The 19,601-nt window shown below is 38.8% G+C and overlaps 2 protein-coding genes, 1 long non-coding RNA gene and 1 pseudogene across 3 annotated transcripts; 1 reads left to right on the top strand and 3 right to left on the bottom strand.

Annotated features, from left to right (window-relative positions):
* Positions 1-565: 565 nt before the first annotated feature.
* LOC119990209 (transcription factor ILR3-like) lies at positions 566-3,502 on the bottom strand. Its single transcript, XM_038836088.1, has 5 exons — positions 3,176-3,502; positions 2,218-2,280; positions 1,374-1,451; positions 1,137-1,299; positions 566-1,002 (listed from the first exon to the last, which is right to left on the bottom strand). The coding sequence occupies exons 1-5, from the start codon at positions 3,289-3,291 to the stop codon at positions 736-738; spliced, it is 687 nt and encodes a 228-aa protein (XP_038692016.1). The 5' UTR covers positions 3,292-3,502; the 3' UTR covers positions 566-735.
* Positions 3,503-3,875: 373 nt separating this feature from the next.
* Positions 3,876-9,475, top strand: LOC119989948. Its single transcript, XR_005465917.1, has 3 exons — positions 3,876-4,022; positions 8,675-8,763; positions 8,977-9,475. It is a non-coding gene; the product is annotated as an uncharacterized LOC119989948 (long non-coding RNA).
* Positions 9,476-9,699: 224 nt separating this feature from the next.
* LOC119989947 (disease resistance protein At4g27190-like) lies at positions 9,700-13,348 on the bottom strand. The gene is made up of 2 exons (XM_038835722.1): positions 9,928-13,348; positions 9,700-9,836 (listed from the first exon to the last, which is right to left on the bottom strand). The coding sequence occupies exons 1-2, from the start codon at positions 12,894-12,896 to the stop codon at positions 9,764-9,766; spliced, it is 3,042 nt and encodes a 1,013-aa protein (XP_038691650.1). The 5' UTR covers positions 12,897-13,348; the 3' UTR covers positions 9,700-9,763.
* Positions 13,349-13,842: 494 nt separating this feature from the next.
* LOC119988510 lies at positions 13,843-19,452 on the bottom strand (annotated as a pseudogene).
* Between the last annotated feature and the right edge of the window lie 149 nt (positions 19,453-19,601).

Genomic DNA, 19,601 nt, shown 5'->3' with positions numbered 1-19,601 from the left:
GCACGATTCTGTCCAAGGCAGGCTCTTTATCTTCGCAGAGTCTTCGAGCTGTTAATGTGTCAGAAGCAGATCAAATAGCTGAGAGACGTGCTTAAAGCTAATCCACAGATAGTGTTTTAGAATCTTGACAGGGGAACCATATCATCATTTTTCTTCATTCAATTGAACCAATCCACTGATATTGTTTTCGAATCTTGACAATGGAACCTTTTCTCTTGATGGTTTTGTCTTGAAAAACCTCTATCTTAGAGAACTTGGAGAGCCAGCCATGACTGAAATTTCTACTTGGTATCTGGGTTGCTTTAGTTTTTTGAATTTTCCAGCAATTTTGGGATTGTTGAGGCAAAGCTTTGGTTAGGAAAATTGCTTCATCTTTGGAACTTGGTGGGGTAGGACAAGATAGGATGGAGGGAATAGATCGAGAGCAGATTCTGGGTTTTGGGGGAGAGGTGAAGAAAGAGAGAGACATTATAGCCATGTTCCATGTTTAGATGATGCAGTTGGTGTTTGGGAGGTGGGAAAGATTGTAAGAAACATTTGGTTGCCGGATGAAATTATTACAATATACATCTTAAAACCAGCTAACACTTTATAGAAGATCCAGAAACGGAATAGTCGGTGACCCACAGAATCCAATTACAAGACTTGAGAGAACTACTTAAGTTGAGAACGGTTGAGAAACAAATACACATGGTGGTGGCAAAATGCAAACCAAAATCAATGCAGGCTGCCAGCTTACGCGACTGGCGGGCGCAATACATGATCTTGCGAGGTATCCACCGCAGCAGGTGGCATGAATTGCCACATTGCAACTCCTGGATAGCCTATAAAAGGCATCAATTTGTTGCCAGGAGCTTGGCCTTGAACAGCAAATGCAGCAGGGATTGCTGGAGGGGGTGGCATGAAACTAGGTTGTGTATTCATAGTCTTCAGCTGCTGCTCTAGCTTCTCTTTCTCTGCCTTTAGTCTCTGTTTCTCATCACGAAGCTCATTCTTCTCAGCCTACGCAAGAAAGAAGTTCAGTGGACCTGAAGACAAAGTAACTAGTACCACATGCTTTGCTGTCAATTTTTATCTGGACATACATTAGTTTATAAAGCCAACCATTTCCCGCAAATCAAAATACTATGACTAACCTTCAATTCTTTAATCTTCTCCTGGAGATTCGAATTTGAGTCCTTCAAATTCTGGGCTTCACGCCGTAGTTGAGTTACCATTCGGACAGCATCAATCAAAATAGCAGCCTTGTCAGTTTTGGGAGGCCTACCAGACTCCAGAATAGAGCCCAATTCCATAAACCTATCAAGAACGCAAATTATAAATTTGCATGTCCTTATATGCATGTACATGCGAGAGAGAGAGCGAGAGAGTACTTGTCATTTAGTCTATCCCTCCGGAGCTTCTCCCGGCATGCTTTGGAGCTAGACGCACCACATGATTCAGATCTATCCCTGCATCAAGAAACATAAGAGAGAGGAAGTGGCGGGACAACATTTCTTATATAATACTTGATAAATCAAAGCCTGTGCATACATAAATCGATATCTAAAGTAGCAGGACCTCAACCATAAGCTCCTCTCATACTTCTGTCAAATCAGTTTGCCATTCATAATGCAAGGACGTTTCAAGATATTTCTATCAATATCATCATGGACTTATTTTACAGGATGATTGATCTCATCTACATAACAAGGTCCTTCATATTGCCAATCCAAAGCAGGCAGTATACTACATTGCAGGTAATCTTCTGACATATTCCAGGCCAGTTCAAAGAGAGATTCAATCAATGCAAATACTCCAACATATGTAACACATTTTTAATAGAAAAATAAAGACAGAGGTCTGTTCCAAGGCGAATGCCGCCAAACTGGTACAAAAATGCAAGAAGCACATTAGAAGGGATAAGGTAACATTATTCCGACATATCCATGATGGCTTAATATCACCCAAATTGACAATAAATTCATTGCCAGAAAGCGTGTTGGTAAGTAATTGGCAATCATATGTTAATAGTCTCCCACAACCCCCACCACCAACGAAAAGATAAAGGGTAAGTGAGCAAAATTGCTGGAACTTAGTCAAGGCAACAAAAAGATGACAACCAATGTTATAAAATCTCACCAAGAAGAGTGACAGTAGTTTCTATATAGTGCATGTCTCTTTGTTATTTTTTCCTTGAAACTAAATACAGAAAATGGGATGACAGAAGTTGAGTACCTCTTCTTTGAGTTGGGTTCCTTATTTGCATCCGCATCCCCAAAAGTGCAATCGATTTCCACGCTAAGAATCAATCACAATAGATGGATTAAAAGGAAAATATGAGAGAATACATCCCAGCAAATAGAGAAATAACAAAATGGAACTATAGTAATCATGAAATACATTAAATAAAGAGCCTTAGAAACTAGAATCCATGTAAGAACCAGGAACACAGGTAGAAAGAAAGAAGAAAAAAAAGACGAAATCAAATCATAAATTTTAAGGACATTTGATGTTCTATTTTACTCCCCGATGGGGGTTCCCATCGATCGGAGGGGATAGTTTCATTCCTCATAAATTTTAAGGACAAAAAAAATTCATACTCAGACATTAAATTTATATCTAGAATCCACCAGTAAATGAAGCTCAAAATACTAGCAAAATCTTTTTCCACCTCTCAAGACCAAACCAATAAATCTTATTTAACGAAACATGCAAATGCGGCCCTAGAGATGAAGTGTCCAATCTCCAGTTACCACCGAGAAAAAAAATTCACAACCATGTAATGGATATTGGCTTATAGGTAAGCATTTAGCACATAAGTGCATGTTTACTCCATAGACGATTTAAACTGAAACCCACTAATGGAAAGCACAACGAAAGACTCCATTCAAGCTTAGATTTTTTTTGATAAGCAATACGAGATAGTTTTAGGTATGTAAGCACTAGCTCCAAGTGTTGGAATGTATCAGGTAAAATAAAATTAAAATTAAAACCCAACCATATGACATTCATACGACCAATATACAATGGAAAAAATTCTATCTTGTCATGACAAAGACCCTTAGCCACAAAATCAAAGAAAAGACAGCACAGATAAAATTATTAGGGAATTGGCAAACTCTAATTTACAAGACCAAAACATCAATCAACCTAAATTCAGAAACCCTAATTGGAAAAAAGAGATCTTAGTTACCCGCCATTGTTAGAGGAGCCATTGAGGGCCTGTACGGGCCAATTGAAGCCCGGAACAGGGATATCGTCAATAAACCCGAAATCCGAGAGCCAATTTGTATTCTCATGGGAGACCATTTTCCCGATTGATGGGTGATTGAACTATTGCCGGAAAACTAGAACGATTTTCCGGCAGTGGGTTCTCCCAGGAAGAATACTGTGTGTGTGCGCAGAATTCAGCGTCAATGGTGTTTGGGCACAAAGAAAATGAGATTACTTTTTCCCGGGAAAGAGAATCTGACTATCTCAACGAGATTTGGGAATGCTTTTGGTCCCTTGGTGTTCGGAGTCGCGAGATGGCGTCAGCGAGCACTCCACGAGTCAGTAAACGCTCTCTGTGGGCTTGGGCTTCAGGCCCACCCATTTCGGTAAAGTTGGATTCGTTTGGTAAACAATAATGTACAAAGTTTTGCGAAGGAAAGAACCCAGCCCAGAGACAGTTGGGCCGAAAGTGTGGGTTGACCTGTTGCTTAACCGTTTGATAACGGAAACATTGCATATTTAAAAAAATAAAAAACTATAATATATAATGGCGTAAAACTTAAGCTAAGTTAAATTTTAAACCCGCCACCGCTTCTCTATAACTGACCGTTACATATTATTGTTAAATCTTGACCGTCGCCTCTTAACCGCTTAATCTCAGCCTTCTATATTGATTATATAGATCTATAAATGAACTTTCTCGTTCACCATCCTTGCCATATTCTGATATTCAGATGGTCGATCTTCTGAACTTTCTGGCGCCTGGCTAGAGAATCCGAAGATAGCTCTTGTGGTTTATTCTTCCTTTATTCTTCGTGACTGAGACGGTAAGGGTTAATCGTTCCCGTTTTGTTTTGTGGGTGGTGGTTTTTACGGATTTTACTTTTTTGAATTCGCGATTGAAACTCGGTCGATTTTCTTGTTGTTTCTTACTGGCTCCTTTGGAATTGAGTTTCTTCTTTGGAATTCCTTTAGTTTGATAAAGACAATTCAATCGGAGGATTGTTGCTGGTCCGTTCGGAAGATCTTAAATTTTTTTTCTTCATGTTCTATAGATGGTTCGTTCGTTAAGAAGATCGGTTGTTAATTAAAATTCCTTGTTTACGATCCTTGTCATATTTGACATAGTTGATCTTCTGGTATCCTCGTTCTCGATCCAATCCATCTTCCCTACCCTACCCAACACATGAACACACTCTTGACACGAAAGAAATTCTCTTGTGGTAGAGAAAAGATCTAAAGTAAGAAAGTTCTTAGCGCGCAATGCAAAGGACTTAATCAAGCCTATTTCAGACCCGGAAAACTTCTATAGGCAACAGCGGGTACTGCCAGTGCAGCAGTGAACCTAAACATCCATTACTTGGATCGCCATATGTTGCTGCCCTTTACTCTGCTTGCGCGCTAAACTTTCGCTTTTTATCTGATCAGGGCATCGTTTCCCTCCCCGATTTATTGAATTCCTCAATTTATGAAATCGGTTGTTTCCTTGGTTTTAGTTTGATAAAGACTATTCAATTGGAGGATTTTCGCTGGTCCGTTCGGAAGATCTTGAATTTTTTTTTCATGTTCTATAGATGGTTGGTTCGTTCGGAAGGGTTAATTAAAATTCCTTGTCATATTTCACATAGTTGATCTTTTGGTATCCTCGTTCTCGATCCAATCCATCTTCCCTACCCTACCCAACACACTCTTAACAGGAAAGAAATCTCGTGATAGAGAAGATCTAAAGTAAGAAAGTTCTTAGCGCGCAAAGCAAAGAACTTAATCAAGCTCATTTCAGACCCAGAAAACTTCTATAGGCAATAACGGGTACTGTCAGGGCAGCAGTGAGCCTAAACATGCATTCCTTGGATCGCCATATGTTGCTGCCCTTTATGTTATGCTTGCGCGCTAAACTTTCACTTTTTATCTAATCCGGGCATGGTTTCCCTCCCCGATTTATTGAATTCCCCAATTTATGAAATCGGTTTTTTTCTTCGGTTTTAGTTTGATAAAGACAATGCAATCAGAGGATTGTCGCTGGTCCGTTCGGAACATACTAGGATTTTTTTTCATGTTCTATAGATGGTTGGTTCGTTCGGAAGATTGAGTGTTAATTAAAATTCCTCGTTTACGATCCTTGTCATATTTCACATAATTGATCTTCTGGTATCCTCGTTCTCGATCCAATCCATCTTCCCTACCCTACCCAACACACTCTTGACACGAAAGAAATCTCGTGGTAGAGAAAAGATCTAAAGTATTAAAGTTTTTAAGCGCAAAGCAAAGGACTTAATCAAGCTCATTTCAGACCCGGAAAACTTCTATAGGCAACAAAGGGTACTGCCAGGGCAGCAGTGAGCCTAAACATGCATTACTTGGATCGCCATACGTTCTGCTTGCGCGCTAAACTTTTGCTTTTTATCTGATCCAGGCATAGTTTTGAAAAGTTTTCCCTTCCTGATTTATTGAATTCCAATGGGGCTGTGATTATGTTGTTGTTTTTACATGATCCATTGCAGCAGGGAGGCTGAACAGCATCTCTTGGATTGCCTTGAGTTGCTGCATTTTTTGCTCTGTTTGTGCTATACGTTTGCTTTTATTCGTCCCAGCATAGGTGCCCTTGATGAGTTAATGTGCTCCTATGGGTGTCTTAAAATATTTGACTTCTCAGTTCCTCTTACAGATTCCGTCATTTACACTTGCAAAGCTTGCAAGTCTACTGCACTCTACTTGAGTATGAGCCACTCGGTTAGTTTGTTCTTGTGACATATTGTTAGTGCGCCTCGTCCTCAACTTCTCATGGATGCATTTACATGATTTTGTTCTTTTTCCTCTCATTTAATTCGACTTTTGCTTATCTGTAAACATATGGTGAGTGCACACATGGAGTCCTTCGTTTTATGCTCTTTGAAACTTTGCTTGAAATACTGTGTAGTGCAATTATCTCCTTTTGAGACTCTGAGCTTGGCCTCTTATTATATACTACAGGATGGTCTTTAGTTTGAAGTATTTTTTTTAAAGGGGCTTGTTTGATTTTTTTTTTTGGGTGGTGTTCCTGAAAGTCCAGCAAGGTTGATGTGAGCTGATTAGTTTTATGAATCGCAACTAGCATGTGATCACTGATCACATGATCTGAGAAGGAGCCTCCTCTACTTTTATAGTGTGCTTGCGTTTCCTCTATTTCCTTTGGCAATAAAGGGTATCTGAGTGGGAGTCTTCTTTCCCTTCTTTGTTCTGATCCTATTGCCAGACTGCTTAATATGTTCCCCTGTCTATGTATTTGGCAGTCAGGTTTCTTGAGCAATCTATGGTCATTAGTCTCCATGATAAATTATCTTGGAAGATTGCAGTCATTCATTACCTTTATTCGCATGTTGTTTTAATCTTACTTGAGATGCATAAGTTGTGCTGTTGTATTCTTTTCTTGGACGTTTCCAACATTGTGTGTGGTGCTTATTAATTCCATTACAACCATATTAATCATGGCAGTGTATAAATGTTGCAGAATAGGGGTTTGTATGACCAGTCTCTTTAAGGGTGTTGCACTCTGAAATTCTAGCAACATTGTGGTGGCATGACTGATGACTGATCTCGTGGTTTTTTCTCATTAAAGTTTAATTTGTTGGAGTTTGAAAACTGATTTGTTATTTGTGTCTTAGGATTCCTGGAAGACAATTGGTTCCATGGTTTTGTTGAATGTATTATGGTGTATTGCCTTAGAGGGAGTGTTTGATTTCTTCTTTGTTCTGAACATCCTTTGGCAATAATGTATTACGATTCTTGGGCAATCTTTGGCTCCATCAGTCTCCATGATAAATTCTCTGGGAGGATTGCAGTCATTACTTCCTTTATTCTTATTATGTTTTAATCTTACTTGAGATGGATAAGTTGTATTCTTTTCTTGGATGTTTCCCGCATTGTGTTGTGCTTATTAATTCCCTTACAACCATATTAATTATGGCAGCGTATTAATGTTGCAGAATAAGGTTTTGTGTGACCAGTCTCTTTAAGGGTGTTGCACTCTGAAATTCTTGCAACCTGTGTTGACATGACTGATCTCATGGTTTTTTTTCACATTGAAGTTTAATTGGTTGGAGTTTGAAAACTGATTTGTTATTTATGTCTTATGTTGATATGTATTATGGTGTATTGCCTTAGAGGGAGTGTTTGATTTCTTCTTTGTTCTGATCCTCCTTTTCAGTGTTCTTACTATGTTCCACAATGTTGTTCTTTTTAGTGAGGCTTTTGAGAAATTTATAGAGACTCTTGAGCTTGGCCGCTTATTATAAACTACATGATGGTGTTTTTCTGATAGTTCAAGAAGATTGCTGTCTAGTGATTGGTTTCTTTTTTTTTTTTTTTATCATCTGTGTGTGATCTTTTTTTGGGTGTTGTTCCTGAAAGTCTATCGAGGTTGATGCGAGCTGATTAGTTTGATTGGAACTGGCATGTGATCACATGATCTGAGAAAGAGCCTCTACTTATCTTCTTTGTTTTGATTCCGTAGCAGAGCTATTGTGCTTGTGTGTTTCCTCTATTACCTTTGGGCAATAAAGGGTATCAAGGCTTGGCTCATTGTTCTGACATGAAAGTTTAAATCCTCTTCACCTGGAAGCTTTCTGTCATCTATTTTTATTCTCTTATGACCTAAATTGAGATTCGGTTGTAGTATTTTCTTCGAATGCCCAAAATTCTCACATATCTAAGTGTAAGGTTACTTTGAAAGTGATTCTTGTGGTTCATGATTGTGATACCTAGTTTGAAGCTTGTCGGTTTATTTATTATATTTTGGATCTAGTACATTATAAGTAAAATGGTTTTTGAATTGGGCATTGGCTTTAGCTCATTCTGTGTAGTGGTTCTATATCTTTGATGTTGTAGGTGATTTGTTTGCTGATCATGCAAGATGGTATCATAGTGTTTTATTGTAGTTTGCCACACCGTTTTGGGATGTATTGTATCATGTGTGGTCTCATGAATGGGGAGGCTATGTCCAGCATGCCAAGTTATAGACAATTTGACTCCAGGGACTTTAGTTACTCTATTTTCATTCCATTCTTTTGTAGGTTCTTTCAGTTGGAACCTCCTTATAGATCAATTGTTTGCTTCTTGATGCCTTAGAATCAGCGAAATTGTTGTTTATCGTATTATGATCTCTACTGGATTGAGGTGGATAGTCTTGTGAGGACATTAGAATGTATTCTGAGTATTGTCCGCTTACCCCATTTTCGTTCGGATTTTACTGTCAGATTACTCCGTGCTATATTTAGCAGTTGATTTATTGGGTTTCATAAAAGATTCAGTCTGTCACCCTTTTTTGTGTTATTTCTAGACATCTTGTTCTCAGATTAAATCGTACCCTATGCAGTGGGGTTTTTGAGAATCTATGGCAGCTTATTCTATTTTTTATTATGATGAGGGAAGAGGGTCTCATTGAGTAGTAATTTCTAGCACCATGGTGGTGGTGTGAATCTCAACCTTTATTCTGATCCTACAGGTACCTAAAACCGGTTAATGATTCGAGAATTTCTGGGTTCGATCGATGCTGTATTTTGAGGTTCTACACTCATATCCTCAAGATATACAGTTAAGTGAAAACAACTTTCATGGCAAATCATCAGAGTGATTTGAGTTGGTTGAATGAATTATTTTGGTAGAAAAATTTACCTGGACTTCATGACAAGTTGATTAGAACAATATGGAAAAACTCAAACAAGACACATCTATATATTCATAACTCCAGTTGGGTACAAAGAAGCTTGAACGACCCTGATCTTGAATTTTTTCCTCGCTTTGCAGTGACTAGGGACGCCATGGGTGAAGTAGAGGTTGCTTGGTCTCTTCGGGGCGATGGAGACGCTGCTACTGGAGTAAGTTGCCATTGGATTATGACGACTGCAGGACTGGAAATCATTGTGCCTCGCTTCAGACATTGTGAAACTTAAATATTACATTATAACGGTTCTCTCCCAACTTTTAGGGTTATTTGGATTTCCAAGTGAAATTATGATTCATGGAAACTAATTGTAATAGTTCTCCTTTACCATGGTTTATCAAACGGCTGGGACATCTAGCACTGTTTGTTTTCTGACTAAGAAGATAAACGTCCAAGTCCGAGCAATTGGGATCACTGTGTTGTGGGACATCTAGCACTGCTGCTGTTTTTACTGTTGTTTTCTAACGAAGAAGATAAATGTCCGAGCAATTGGGATCACTGTTGTGGATATTTGGTTGCGTAGAACAAGATTTTACCAAAAAGTAGAAGTGCACCCCACAACAAAATTTCATTCAGGTTTCACTTGCTCTACTAGCCACTTTCAGAGATTCTACATTGCACAATGGTGGAAGTAATGGACTCTAGTTGCATCTAGTTCAAACTATATTTCAGCCTTCCAAACATTTTCCATCCCACATTGCTTCATTGAGCTTTTTCTGTATCAGTAGATCAAGCTATCTTTCACAATGGAAAACCAGTTTCTTATCAATGGCATCAGTATTTGTTCACTGCTAGCATAGCACAGAGAGATATTCCCAAGTCAATTCATTTTCATTATCAATAGATTACACTAGTAATACATCTGAAAATCTACCAGCGAATCGGTGATTGGAATCTATCCCTGAAAAATGCTTGCCAACTACTCTTCCCAATTTCTTCAGGCCTGTAAAAGCAGAATATAACAGAAAACAATGTCAGAAAATGCATGTGTCTGTTCTTTGTGATATAGTTTATGAACAGATTATCTCGCTCACCTCTCTTGTCTTTTCAGTGCATTCGAGACACCGGATGCTATGAATCGACGCTGAAGAATGTTTCTACTCTTATCATCTTCCCACTCAAGATTATTCCACCATTGCATATCTCCCTTTATTTCTCCAATGGTTTCTGCATTGCTTGCTGATAGAGGCAGTGTCATCAACTTAGGACAGTTACTCACTTCAATCCTCTCCAAATTCTGCCAAGCTGTTCTGCTTCTTGAACAAATAGTCCTCAAATTGACCATATTCCTCATCTCTATGACTCTTAACCTCTGGAGGACTGCATCCGACGCCTTACCTGCAATAAGGCTTTTCATTCTCCGACAGTCACCGACCTTAATTTCTTCAAGGTTTTGCAGCTGCTGGAGCATAGCAAATGAGATTACATTCCTCAGTCTTGGACAGTTCACTACTTCTATAATCTTTAACCTGGAAAGGCATCCTCCTTTAGAGACCACGCCTTCCACAATGTTTTCGAGGTTTCTCAAGCGACTGAGTGTCAAGAACTCGAGATTTGGTAACATGTTTTCCAGGATCTTATCACCACTTACTAAACTTCTGAAGCACAAACAACTTGATATCGCAAGCGACTTTAGCTCTGGTAGGCCACACAACTTGTTCATGGCGTCTAGTTCAGATAACTCCTTAATTCCCCCACATATTACAAGGTCTATGGCAGTTGCATTGGACAATAATCCTCCAAACCCTCTTCCCATCAAGTCAACCCCTTTGAGAACAAGCCTTTTCTCGTCTTGTTGAGTCGATAGATTGTTTGAATTACTGCTGCTTGGCCTGATTTGTATGTTGAACTTCTTGAGTCGTTGCAGCCACGCAGAATCTAAAGTAAGATGATCAACTGTATCGAGTGTTATATGGAGGGCCGAAAGTCGCTCTAACGACAACAACTCATCGAATGTTGCTCTTTTTTCTGCTACATTACTTCTTCCATCCCACTTATAAGCACTGAAAGACATCTTCAAGGTCTCAAGACTAGTTAGTCCCAATATGGTTCCTGCTTCAATGTTTTTCAACTGGTATGTGCAGGATAAGTTTAGTTCTCTCAGATTACTAAGCCTGCACATGTCTTCCGGTAATTCCTGAAGTGGAGTGCCATAGAGATCAAGCATTTCAAGCTTTTCAAGTGCTCCAAGCGGTGGCAATGTTTCTAGAGAACAACAGTTCCGCAGCAGAAGAGCTCGAAGCTCCACTAAATAAAGTAAAGAAGGGGGCAAGGAAGTTATGAGAGTGCAACTTAAATTGAGGATTTTAAGTTGCATAACTTCTCGAAAGAAGTTTTCTGGGATTTTCTTCAGAGGATTACCTTGAAGAAGCAAAGTGGTGAGCTCAGAATATCCCAATAATTGGCCTGGTAACCTCCCTATCTTGTTGTTCATGAATGAAATTCTGGTAAAAGATTTCTGCAGCGTCTGTGGGATTTCAAGCAAGGAAATACCAGATTGACAGAAGAACCCGCTTTCTTTTGACATCCATCTTGCTAAATCTCTCAGAATATCATGCATCTTTACGGTTCCATCACCTTCACCTTCCTCAAGCATGCAAGAGTCTTTCAAGTTTTCGATTAAAGCAATTCCATGATTGAATGATTCCTCTAAAGTTTGATGTTCATCGATGAGTCCATCAGCTATCCAGCATTGTATTAGTTCACTAGTTTCGATAGAGAAGCTTTCGGGGTATAAGGAACAATATAAGAAGCATAACTGATGAAGCTTACTTGGTAGAGAATTATAACTCAACTTCAAAGGCAGATAGACATCCTTCTCAAAGCTCCCAACATGAGGTGTTGAATTCTGCAACTGCCAAAGTGCATTCCTCCACAACTCGATCATGGTTTTGTTTCTCATGGACTTTCCCATTGTTGTGATCGCCAATGGCAGACCGCAGCATTCACTAGCGATCGCTTTCGCCAGTGGATTTATTCCTTCCGACTGAACCACATCCCCTGCATTTTCCGCAAACAAGTTCCACGCTGCTTCATCGTTTAGTAGGTCCAGCTTGATGTCTGCATTGGTCATCATTTGCCTGCACACGTCAAGATTCCGGGTAGTCACTATGATCTTACAGACTGCTTGTTCATCGCCTTGTGGAATTCCGATAGAATCCAAGTCAATCTTCTCCCAAACATCATCAAAAATGATGAGTAGCTTCTTTTTCATCATCAATCGTCGGTGAAGCCTCTTCGCCCTCACTTGTATGCTTTCTCCTGAATCGAATTCCAAATGCAACCTCTCAGCGATTTGAGACTGAAGCCTCCTCGTATCAGACTCCTTTGAAACTGTAACCCAGATGACTAAATCAAATGACTCCATCAAAGAAGAGGACTCCATGAAATTGTTCAAGTTTTTTACTAAAGTTGTCTTCCCAATCCCTCCCATTCCCCAAACAGCAATCCTTTTGACACTATCATCTTTCAAGAGCTCCATAAGCTGCACTATCTTCTGCTGTGCTTCTTCTTGACCTGCAAGAGACTGTGCTGGAAGTTTCTCAATGGCTTTTATCGGAGACTTCCTTTCAACCACCACAGTTTGAAAGCTACATGACTCTACCAATAGTTGTTTCACTTCTTCACACTTCTCAGCCACTTTTTTGCTTAGTTGGTAACGACGACACATCGTTGGATCTGCACTGCACCGACTGACAGCAACGAAACTACCTTCTTCCAGCAGCGGCTGCACTTCACGCTCGATCTCCTGAACCTTTTTGAGCCAACCATTAACTTGTGCTGTTGGGTACTTCCCTTCTGCACTCCCTAATCTAACATCATCTTCTATTTCATTCTTTTTCTCAGCGAGTTTCTGTAATTCATTGTGGAGATCGTTGATGTTGCCATTCAACTTTACACAGGTGGTGATCTTTGAAGTGAAGAAGATGATTCCAGATTTAAAGGCTTCAACTATGATCACTGCCGCGGTTTCCATGGCAGAGAGAGCGGAAGAAAATGTCATTGAGCAGCATTTAAATATGCCTGTAAACGAGACAAATGCCAAGAGGACTGAAAGAGGAAGGTAAATACAAGAACAAGGGATGAATATGGTTTTGTCACCATTGACAATAAAGTACAAATATGGAAACTTCCGTTGATAATCCTGATTGTCTCCTAAACACGTCTCTGCTTAGCTTCTATCAGCAATAAAAAGTCTAGATAAATACTACTCCATTGGCCAATGTTTCTACCGGACAATCCAAAGAAAACAAGAATCAGTTGTTTGGACAAGAAAAGTTTAGTCATTTTTCTCAATTGTTTGGACAAGGAAAGTTTAGTCATTACTCATTTGTCACCGTTTAATCTTAATTTTGTCTTTCCATGAATATTGGACATGCCGCCCTCACTCGTACAAAAAACAAATAAAGTTTGGTTTTGTCGACTGACAACACTAAGATCGTGTTCTGAGTGACTGAGTTTGGGAAAAAAATATCTTAGCCCTTAAGGTGACCAAAATGTAATATATATGTTTCGATGACCAAAATGATAGTTTGTTTACTCCGCAATCCACGACAACTTTACCAATCACAGAGTTTGGGGAAAAAATAAATAGGGTGATCAAAATAGAAAAATTATCTTTGACCAAAATGATAATTTACTCCCCAGTTTTGATTTTTTACCTCTTTACTATCAGACTATCAGGTACAATATTGGGGCAAAGGATCCCAATCTTAATAGTTTCCATTCTTTTCTGTACATCACACACATAGATGCAAGTTGAGTGTGAAAGTTAGCGAGGAGAGCCTATGTCATCTGATCCAAATTTTGTATATACGCCATCACAGACATCCAGTTTGTTTACCAAAGTCAAAAAATTGCGTAACCCCTACACTGGTAAACATACCGAAATGATACGTTCTGGATGGAAGTCCACAGATTCTCATACTACCAAATTCAAGATAAAGAACTCTACTTGAATATGACGTGTCATTTACGGGATGTATAAACTTTTCTTGCCTAGAATAGTTATCAAATTTTCGAGAATTCAGAGCAGTAGACTAATAAAGATTACAGGGATCAGTGATGTAGGGATCAAATCACACGAAAGGAATGTCTAAGCACTCCTTGAGATTACTGTCCCGGCGTGCATTTAACTGTGCAGCAGCTCTGAACTTTGACAAGCAAGCGAGAGCAAATATGCGTCCTGTCTTGGGCGCATCTGTCAGCAGACCTCCCATCGGGACTCTCAAGTTAACCTCAAGAGCTAGAAACTACGTCCCAATGCCATATCATCCCATCCTCACAACAGCTCAAAATGGTGCTGGAACAATGAAAAAACAAACTTATTTTAAAAAGACCAGGGTAAAGTTCAAATAGCTCATCGAAGGATTGTCAGATTTCAAATCGCCCACTCAATTTTGGTCACATGAAGATTGCCAACTCAAGGTTCAAAAACCATACAAAAAAAACTCATTGGGCACTTTTGATCGTCAGTCACTAACAAATCAATGACTGTGACCGTTAAGAGATGACATGACATATCTAACTTGGAAAAAAATTGTACTTTTATTTAAATATATAATCAGGTCGACCTTTGCCGATCCGACCAAGGAAATCAAGCGTGAGTGGACACCCACCACATACAATGTATGCTTCTTGAACCTTGAGTGGACAATCTACAAGTCGCCAAAATTGAGTGGGCGATTTGAAATCTGGCAATCCTTCAATGAGCTACTTGAACTTTACTGAAAAGACCACATAACACACAGAAAAGATTATCCATAATCTGCACGATTTACCTTCCATCAAAAGACATTGCAGTCTGTCTAATTGGAGATTTCGATAGAGCATGAGACAGCCTGATAAATGATAAGGTGAATGCCCTCTCAAAAATGTAAATACTATAAGTTTCTTTTGGAACAAAAGAAAGAACAGCAAACCTGGCAATCAGTACTGGGGGGCTACTTTGCAGTTCCCAGACAAAAAATTTTCCCTCCCTATTCCCTGACAGACACAACACAGGCTTACTCTTCATATCAAATATATAAAGCTTCAACGGATGCAATGCCAATTATCAATAAACTACTGAAAATCAGATTGGATGTGATCCATTACGCGGTTATACCATCAATAGCTGAATCACATATGCATGCATGCATGAGGATGCAGACAGGAGAGAGAGAGGGGGAGAGAGAGAGAGAGAGAGAGAGAGAGAGACAGGAGACCATTAGCCCTCGCAATACCTATAGCAGCTGCATTATAATGGAAGTCACAAGAAAATTTGATGAACGAAATATCACACTCTGGAACACGGTATTTCTGAAGGATGTCAACCGTACCCTAAACAGGAAAATGCATTGGAATTACTTCAAGCATCAAAATGATAATTGAGATAGCTAACAAGTGGCAACTACAGGAGCATGCGATGGAATGCAATATATTTTCAAAATATATATTAGACAAATAATGCAGAAAATGGGTAAATTCTACCTCCCCAGGAGACTGTTCCTTCATTTTTGGTTCCCATAACATTATTTCATTATCAACGCTCTGCAAATCCACAGGTTAAAGAATCCACATAAATGAATTACAGCTTTTGAGAGATGGTACATAATTTAAAATGCATGAAAGATCATCCAAAACTAGAATGTGATTTCTTATTCATGAATGTCTTATTCTTCTGTGATTTCTCAGTTCAATATTCTTAGGGAAAATGCAATTCATGAATGTCTTATTTCCTGCTGCTACTCAGAAATTAATGATAGTACTTATTCAATTAACTGCCACTCTCAAAGGGAGACATTGTTTGAAAGATCATGCAATAGTATTTACCCTCGTAACCAAATATGAGCATCCTCACCTACTCTCCCCCGTCCTAATATATGTGAGGGCACACACACAAGCTCTAACACACGTCCAAAACACAATAAGAAAAGGCAGAAATGTAACAGGATTTAAGAAAATTAAATGGATAATAATAATTTATTCAATTAGGTATCAGGAGCTAAATTTCCTTGAAACTCATTTCAAATACATTGCTACATGATGAGCAGCATTTCAATGAGCGATAAACGTTGTACTACTTAGGTCAGTAACAAATCAAGAGGCCATTAGTCAAATTTACAAATCAAGATGATGGTGGCTCAAGACACAACTTACCTTTGATAGAACAAAATCACCGAGCCAACGATTGCAGTCGACATAATTTGAATGAACTGATGCAATGAACACCTAAAAACAACAAAAAAGTGATTCACACACTGGCTCTTAAAAATTAATCTTTCACATATTTCACAAATTGAATTAAAAAAAAAAAAGAAGGGGAGAGGGAGGGAGGGGAGAGAGAGAGAGAGAGAGAATGCTACTCACAGGAAACTGTACATATTTTGTGGGGAATTTAGAAGGAAGATCGGTCCATGTGAAAGATTTCTCAACATACGTCCAAAACTCTGCAGGATGGCCAAATAACATGACAAAAGAAGCAAGAAAGGCCAAAATGGAAATCATATTCACTTAAAAAAGGACATGGATGGGAGTAAAAAAAGAAAAATATGGATGAAACAAGAGTACAAGACTTTGAAAGTGTAACTTCATATCAGGTTAAATGATGAAAAGGGATCTACTTAGTGGACTCCAAACAACTTCCATAGTAGATACACATAGCCAGCACCAAATAGTTGGGACTAAGGCATAGAAGATAATGAATTGATCATGATGATAAGTCAGATATCTGGTCATACCAAAGTCCCTGTAGAATCAAATAGGGTGACAATCACATTACATATTCAAGGTGTGCACATACACAAGCAAAACAAGTTTTGCATATGGAAATTTTGACCTCTTTCAGTGATTCCAATATTGCAATTGATTCTGTAAGGAAAATTTTATAATATTTCTTGCTTACAAGAGCTAGCATGTTGAAATCTATTCAAAGCGAAGTGCTAGTGAATATGGTTTAGCTCCTTTACCCAATTCTATCCACCACATTCAGTTAGAACTTAGAACAGGAAAAAAAAATCACGACAATAATGAACAAAGCAAAAACTTGTACCTTTCATTGACCAGATCTTGACAGTATTGTCCATACCACAGCTAGCGATGCGATAAATGTCTGAAGGATGGAAGTCCTACAATAGTAATCGCAACTTTGACACTAACTGTAATAATTTAATCTATGACAAACAAAATCAAATACATAACTAATATTCTTTTTTTCCAGGGAGTAAAGAGGGCAACCACCCTATAAGTTGTTCAAACTAACAACACTTAAGACTTCATTGCGGTGACCCCCAGTGCCAGCAAAAATCAAGATGCATATTCCAGTATGAACATTCCACAGTCGAACAGATTCATCCTGGTCCAGTCTTACAATTTAGTTATTGTTAATAGAAATAGAGATTTGACACGAACATATATACTACTTACTTTGCAGGCAGACACAATAAGTAACGGTCTTAGTGGCTGAGTCCTAATTTCATTTACCGAGTCCCCGTGGCCAACAAAACTCTGTGCACATAAAAGAATGAAAAAGAACAAAATTTAGTAGTTATTACAGGAATGATAACTCTAAGGAATTCTCAGCTAAAACTCAAGTTGTAATAAAGTAACATAAACAAGCTAACAAAGCTGAAAGAAGCACCAGGTTTCGTCTTTAGAACTATCTACGTCCAGTACTAGTTTCCTTTAATCCCAGAGCACAAGTTAAACTAAACACCACATATGATTACGGGCACCGCTATCATAGATTTTTTAGGCATAATGTGACATGGGAAGACACTTATAGTGAGGGAATTGGAGAAAAACTTCAATTAGAACCAGTACTGCAAAAAGCCTGGTCCTTTCTCTTTTCCCTGGCCTACTACTGGTGACCAATTGGTGTCAGCATGCTGCATCCCTAATACCCATGTCATTTAATAGATAAGAGCAACAACTACCAGTATTTCCTCACTAGAATCAGGCACTACGCCACTACTGCAGATGAAGGCAAAAGCCTTAGAACCAAGAATTTTCTTACCTTGTGGACGTTCTCATTACCGGCATCAATGACACGGATAATACCAGTAAATCACCCAGCCACTACAAATGGGCTCCCATCAATGTTGCAAGCCCAAGTCACAGTGTAAAAAGACTCATCCTTCTGATCTACATAGCATAGAAATATTTCAAATCGCATCTCGTAAAATGAACTTTTTTTTAGTGCAAGAGCAAACACATCTCATAAGCAGATACAAAACACATGCTAAAATGTACCCAACAATAGAAAAGAAGATCAAAGACGAGTGTGTTTCTTACATTCATCAACATAAGATTGCAGCACGGCTATAACACCGCCTTCGAGGCATTGATAAACAGTCACCTATTAACCTAAATCCCATCAGAAATCTAAATAATATAAAGTAAAGGATGGAAACACACATTTTAATGTGCAAATGAATGAATAAGAATACTTTTACCAGCATGTCACCCTAACAAAACATGTGATAATGGTAGAGCATTTAAATGTCCACTGACCTAAATTTAAGTGATTTATAGAAAAATTAGAACTTAAAAGCGTCAATACTTTAAAAATTAAGCAAAAACAGCTTCAGTGTAATCTTCAACAAACAGAATCAATTCTGAAGGGCCAGTTTATGGGCAGAAGTTAACTCCAATTGCACACAGTTCAAACTCCAATTAAGCCCAAGATAGGCACTAGAAAAACTTGAATGTGTTCCTCGAATATCCTCACAAACAGTGCTATCAATTTTCTATCTTCAAATTCCTAAACCCTTAACCCAAACCAGTCCTAAGAAAATCTCACATCTTTACATTACATAGCAGATTGATATGAACAAAATCTCCATCTAAATGTTATAAAGTTAAACTGAACTTCATCAACTACACAATGTGATATGGGAAAACAATTATCTCATCAGCAACTAAAAAATAATGAACTGGATTCAAGTTTTCTCCAATTAAGTTCTGAAGAAGCTTCAATATACTCATCAGAAATACACAAAATTTCACCGTCCTGTTTCAAAGCTCCAAACTTTATCCCCAATCACAAACCCCAGTTCAGCATTCATAAGGTTTCAGAAAAAAAGGGAACAATTACATGAATAGTGTAATTGGTAGCCTAGAAAAAGGGGAAAAAAAAAGGTAACCTAGAAAAGACGAGGACTTTCCCAACGGTTATTCCAGAAAGTGCGATGTGAATAAAGGTTGGGAGACTGACCCGATTGCCGCCGACGGTGGCGAAGAAGTTGAAGTATCGAGAGTCGATAAAGTTAAAAACGACAGCGTATAAGGGGCGCTTGCCCTCCTGAAGCCGGTTAGTGACTCTGTACTGTAGTCTCTCTTCTTCAATGGAGTCAAAGGACCCACAACCGGCTCGCACCCCATCCCTACCTTCGCCATAGTCTCCTCTCACCACGACACCGCCTTCCACTCCCAACCGGCCAAGCTGTTGGCAGTACAAGGCCACCGAATTTGGGTTGGGAGTTTGGGATAATGACATGGCAATCTAAGTGGATAATTGATGCCATGTGTTATTGCTGAGGTGGCATCGACGTCTTTTGATAATTGTGAGATGTATAACATGGGTGCATGTGTCTTTGCACCTGTCAAACGAACTCTTTTTAGTTTGTAGACATTGCGAGGGTGCATTTTTAGTATGTTTGCACCCGTCAAACGAATCGTTTTTAAATTGTGAGACGGTGACCGAGTTGTTTAGGGTTTTGAAGTTGAT

Source organism: Tripterygium wilfordii, chromosome 21, assembly GCF_013401445.1.
Source record: "Tripterygium wilfordii isolate XIE 37 chromosome 21, ASM1340144v1, whole genome shotgun sequence".
Classification (NCBI taxonomy): Eukaryota; Viridiplantae; Streptophyta; class Magnoliopsida; order Celastrales; family Celastraceae; genus Tripterygium; species Tripterygium wilfordii.
The sequence above is the reverse complement of the archived record's forward strand: the minus strand, read 5'-3'. Positions and strand labels throughout refer to the sequence as shown.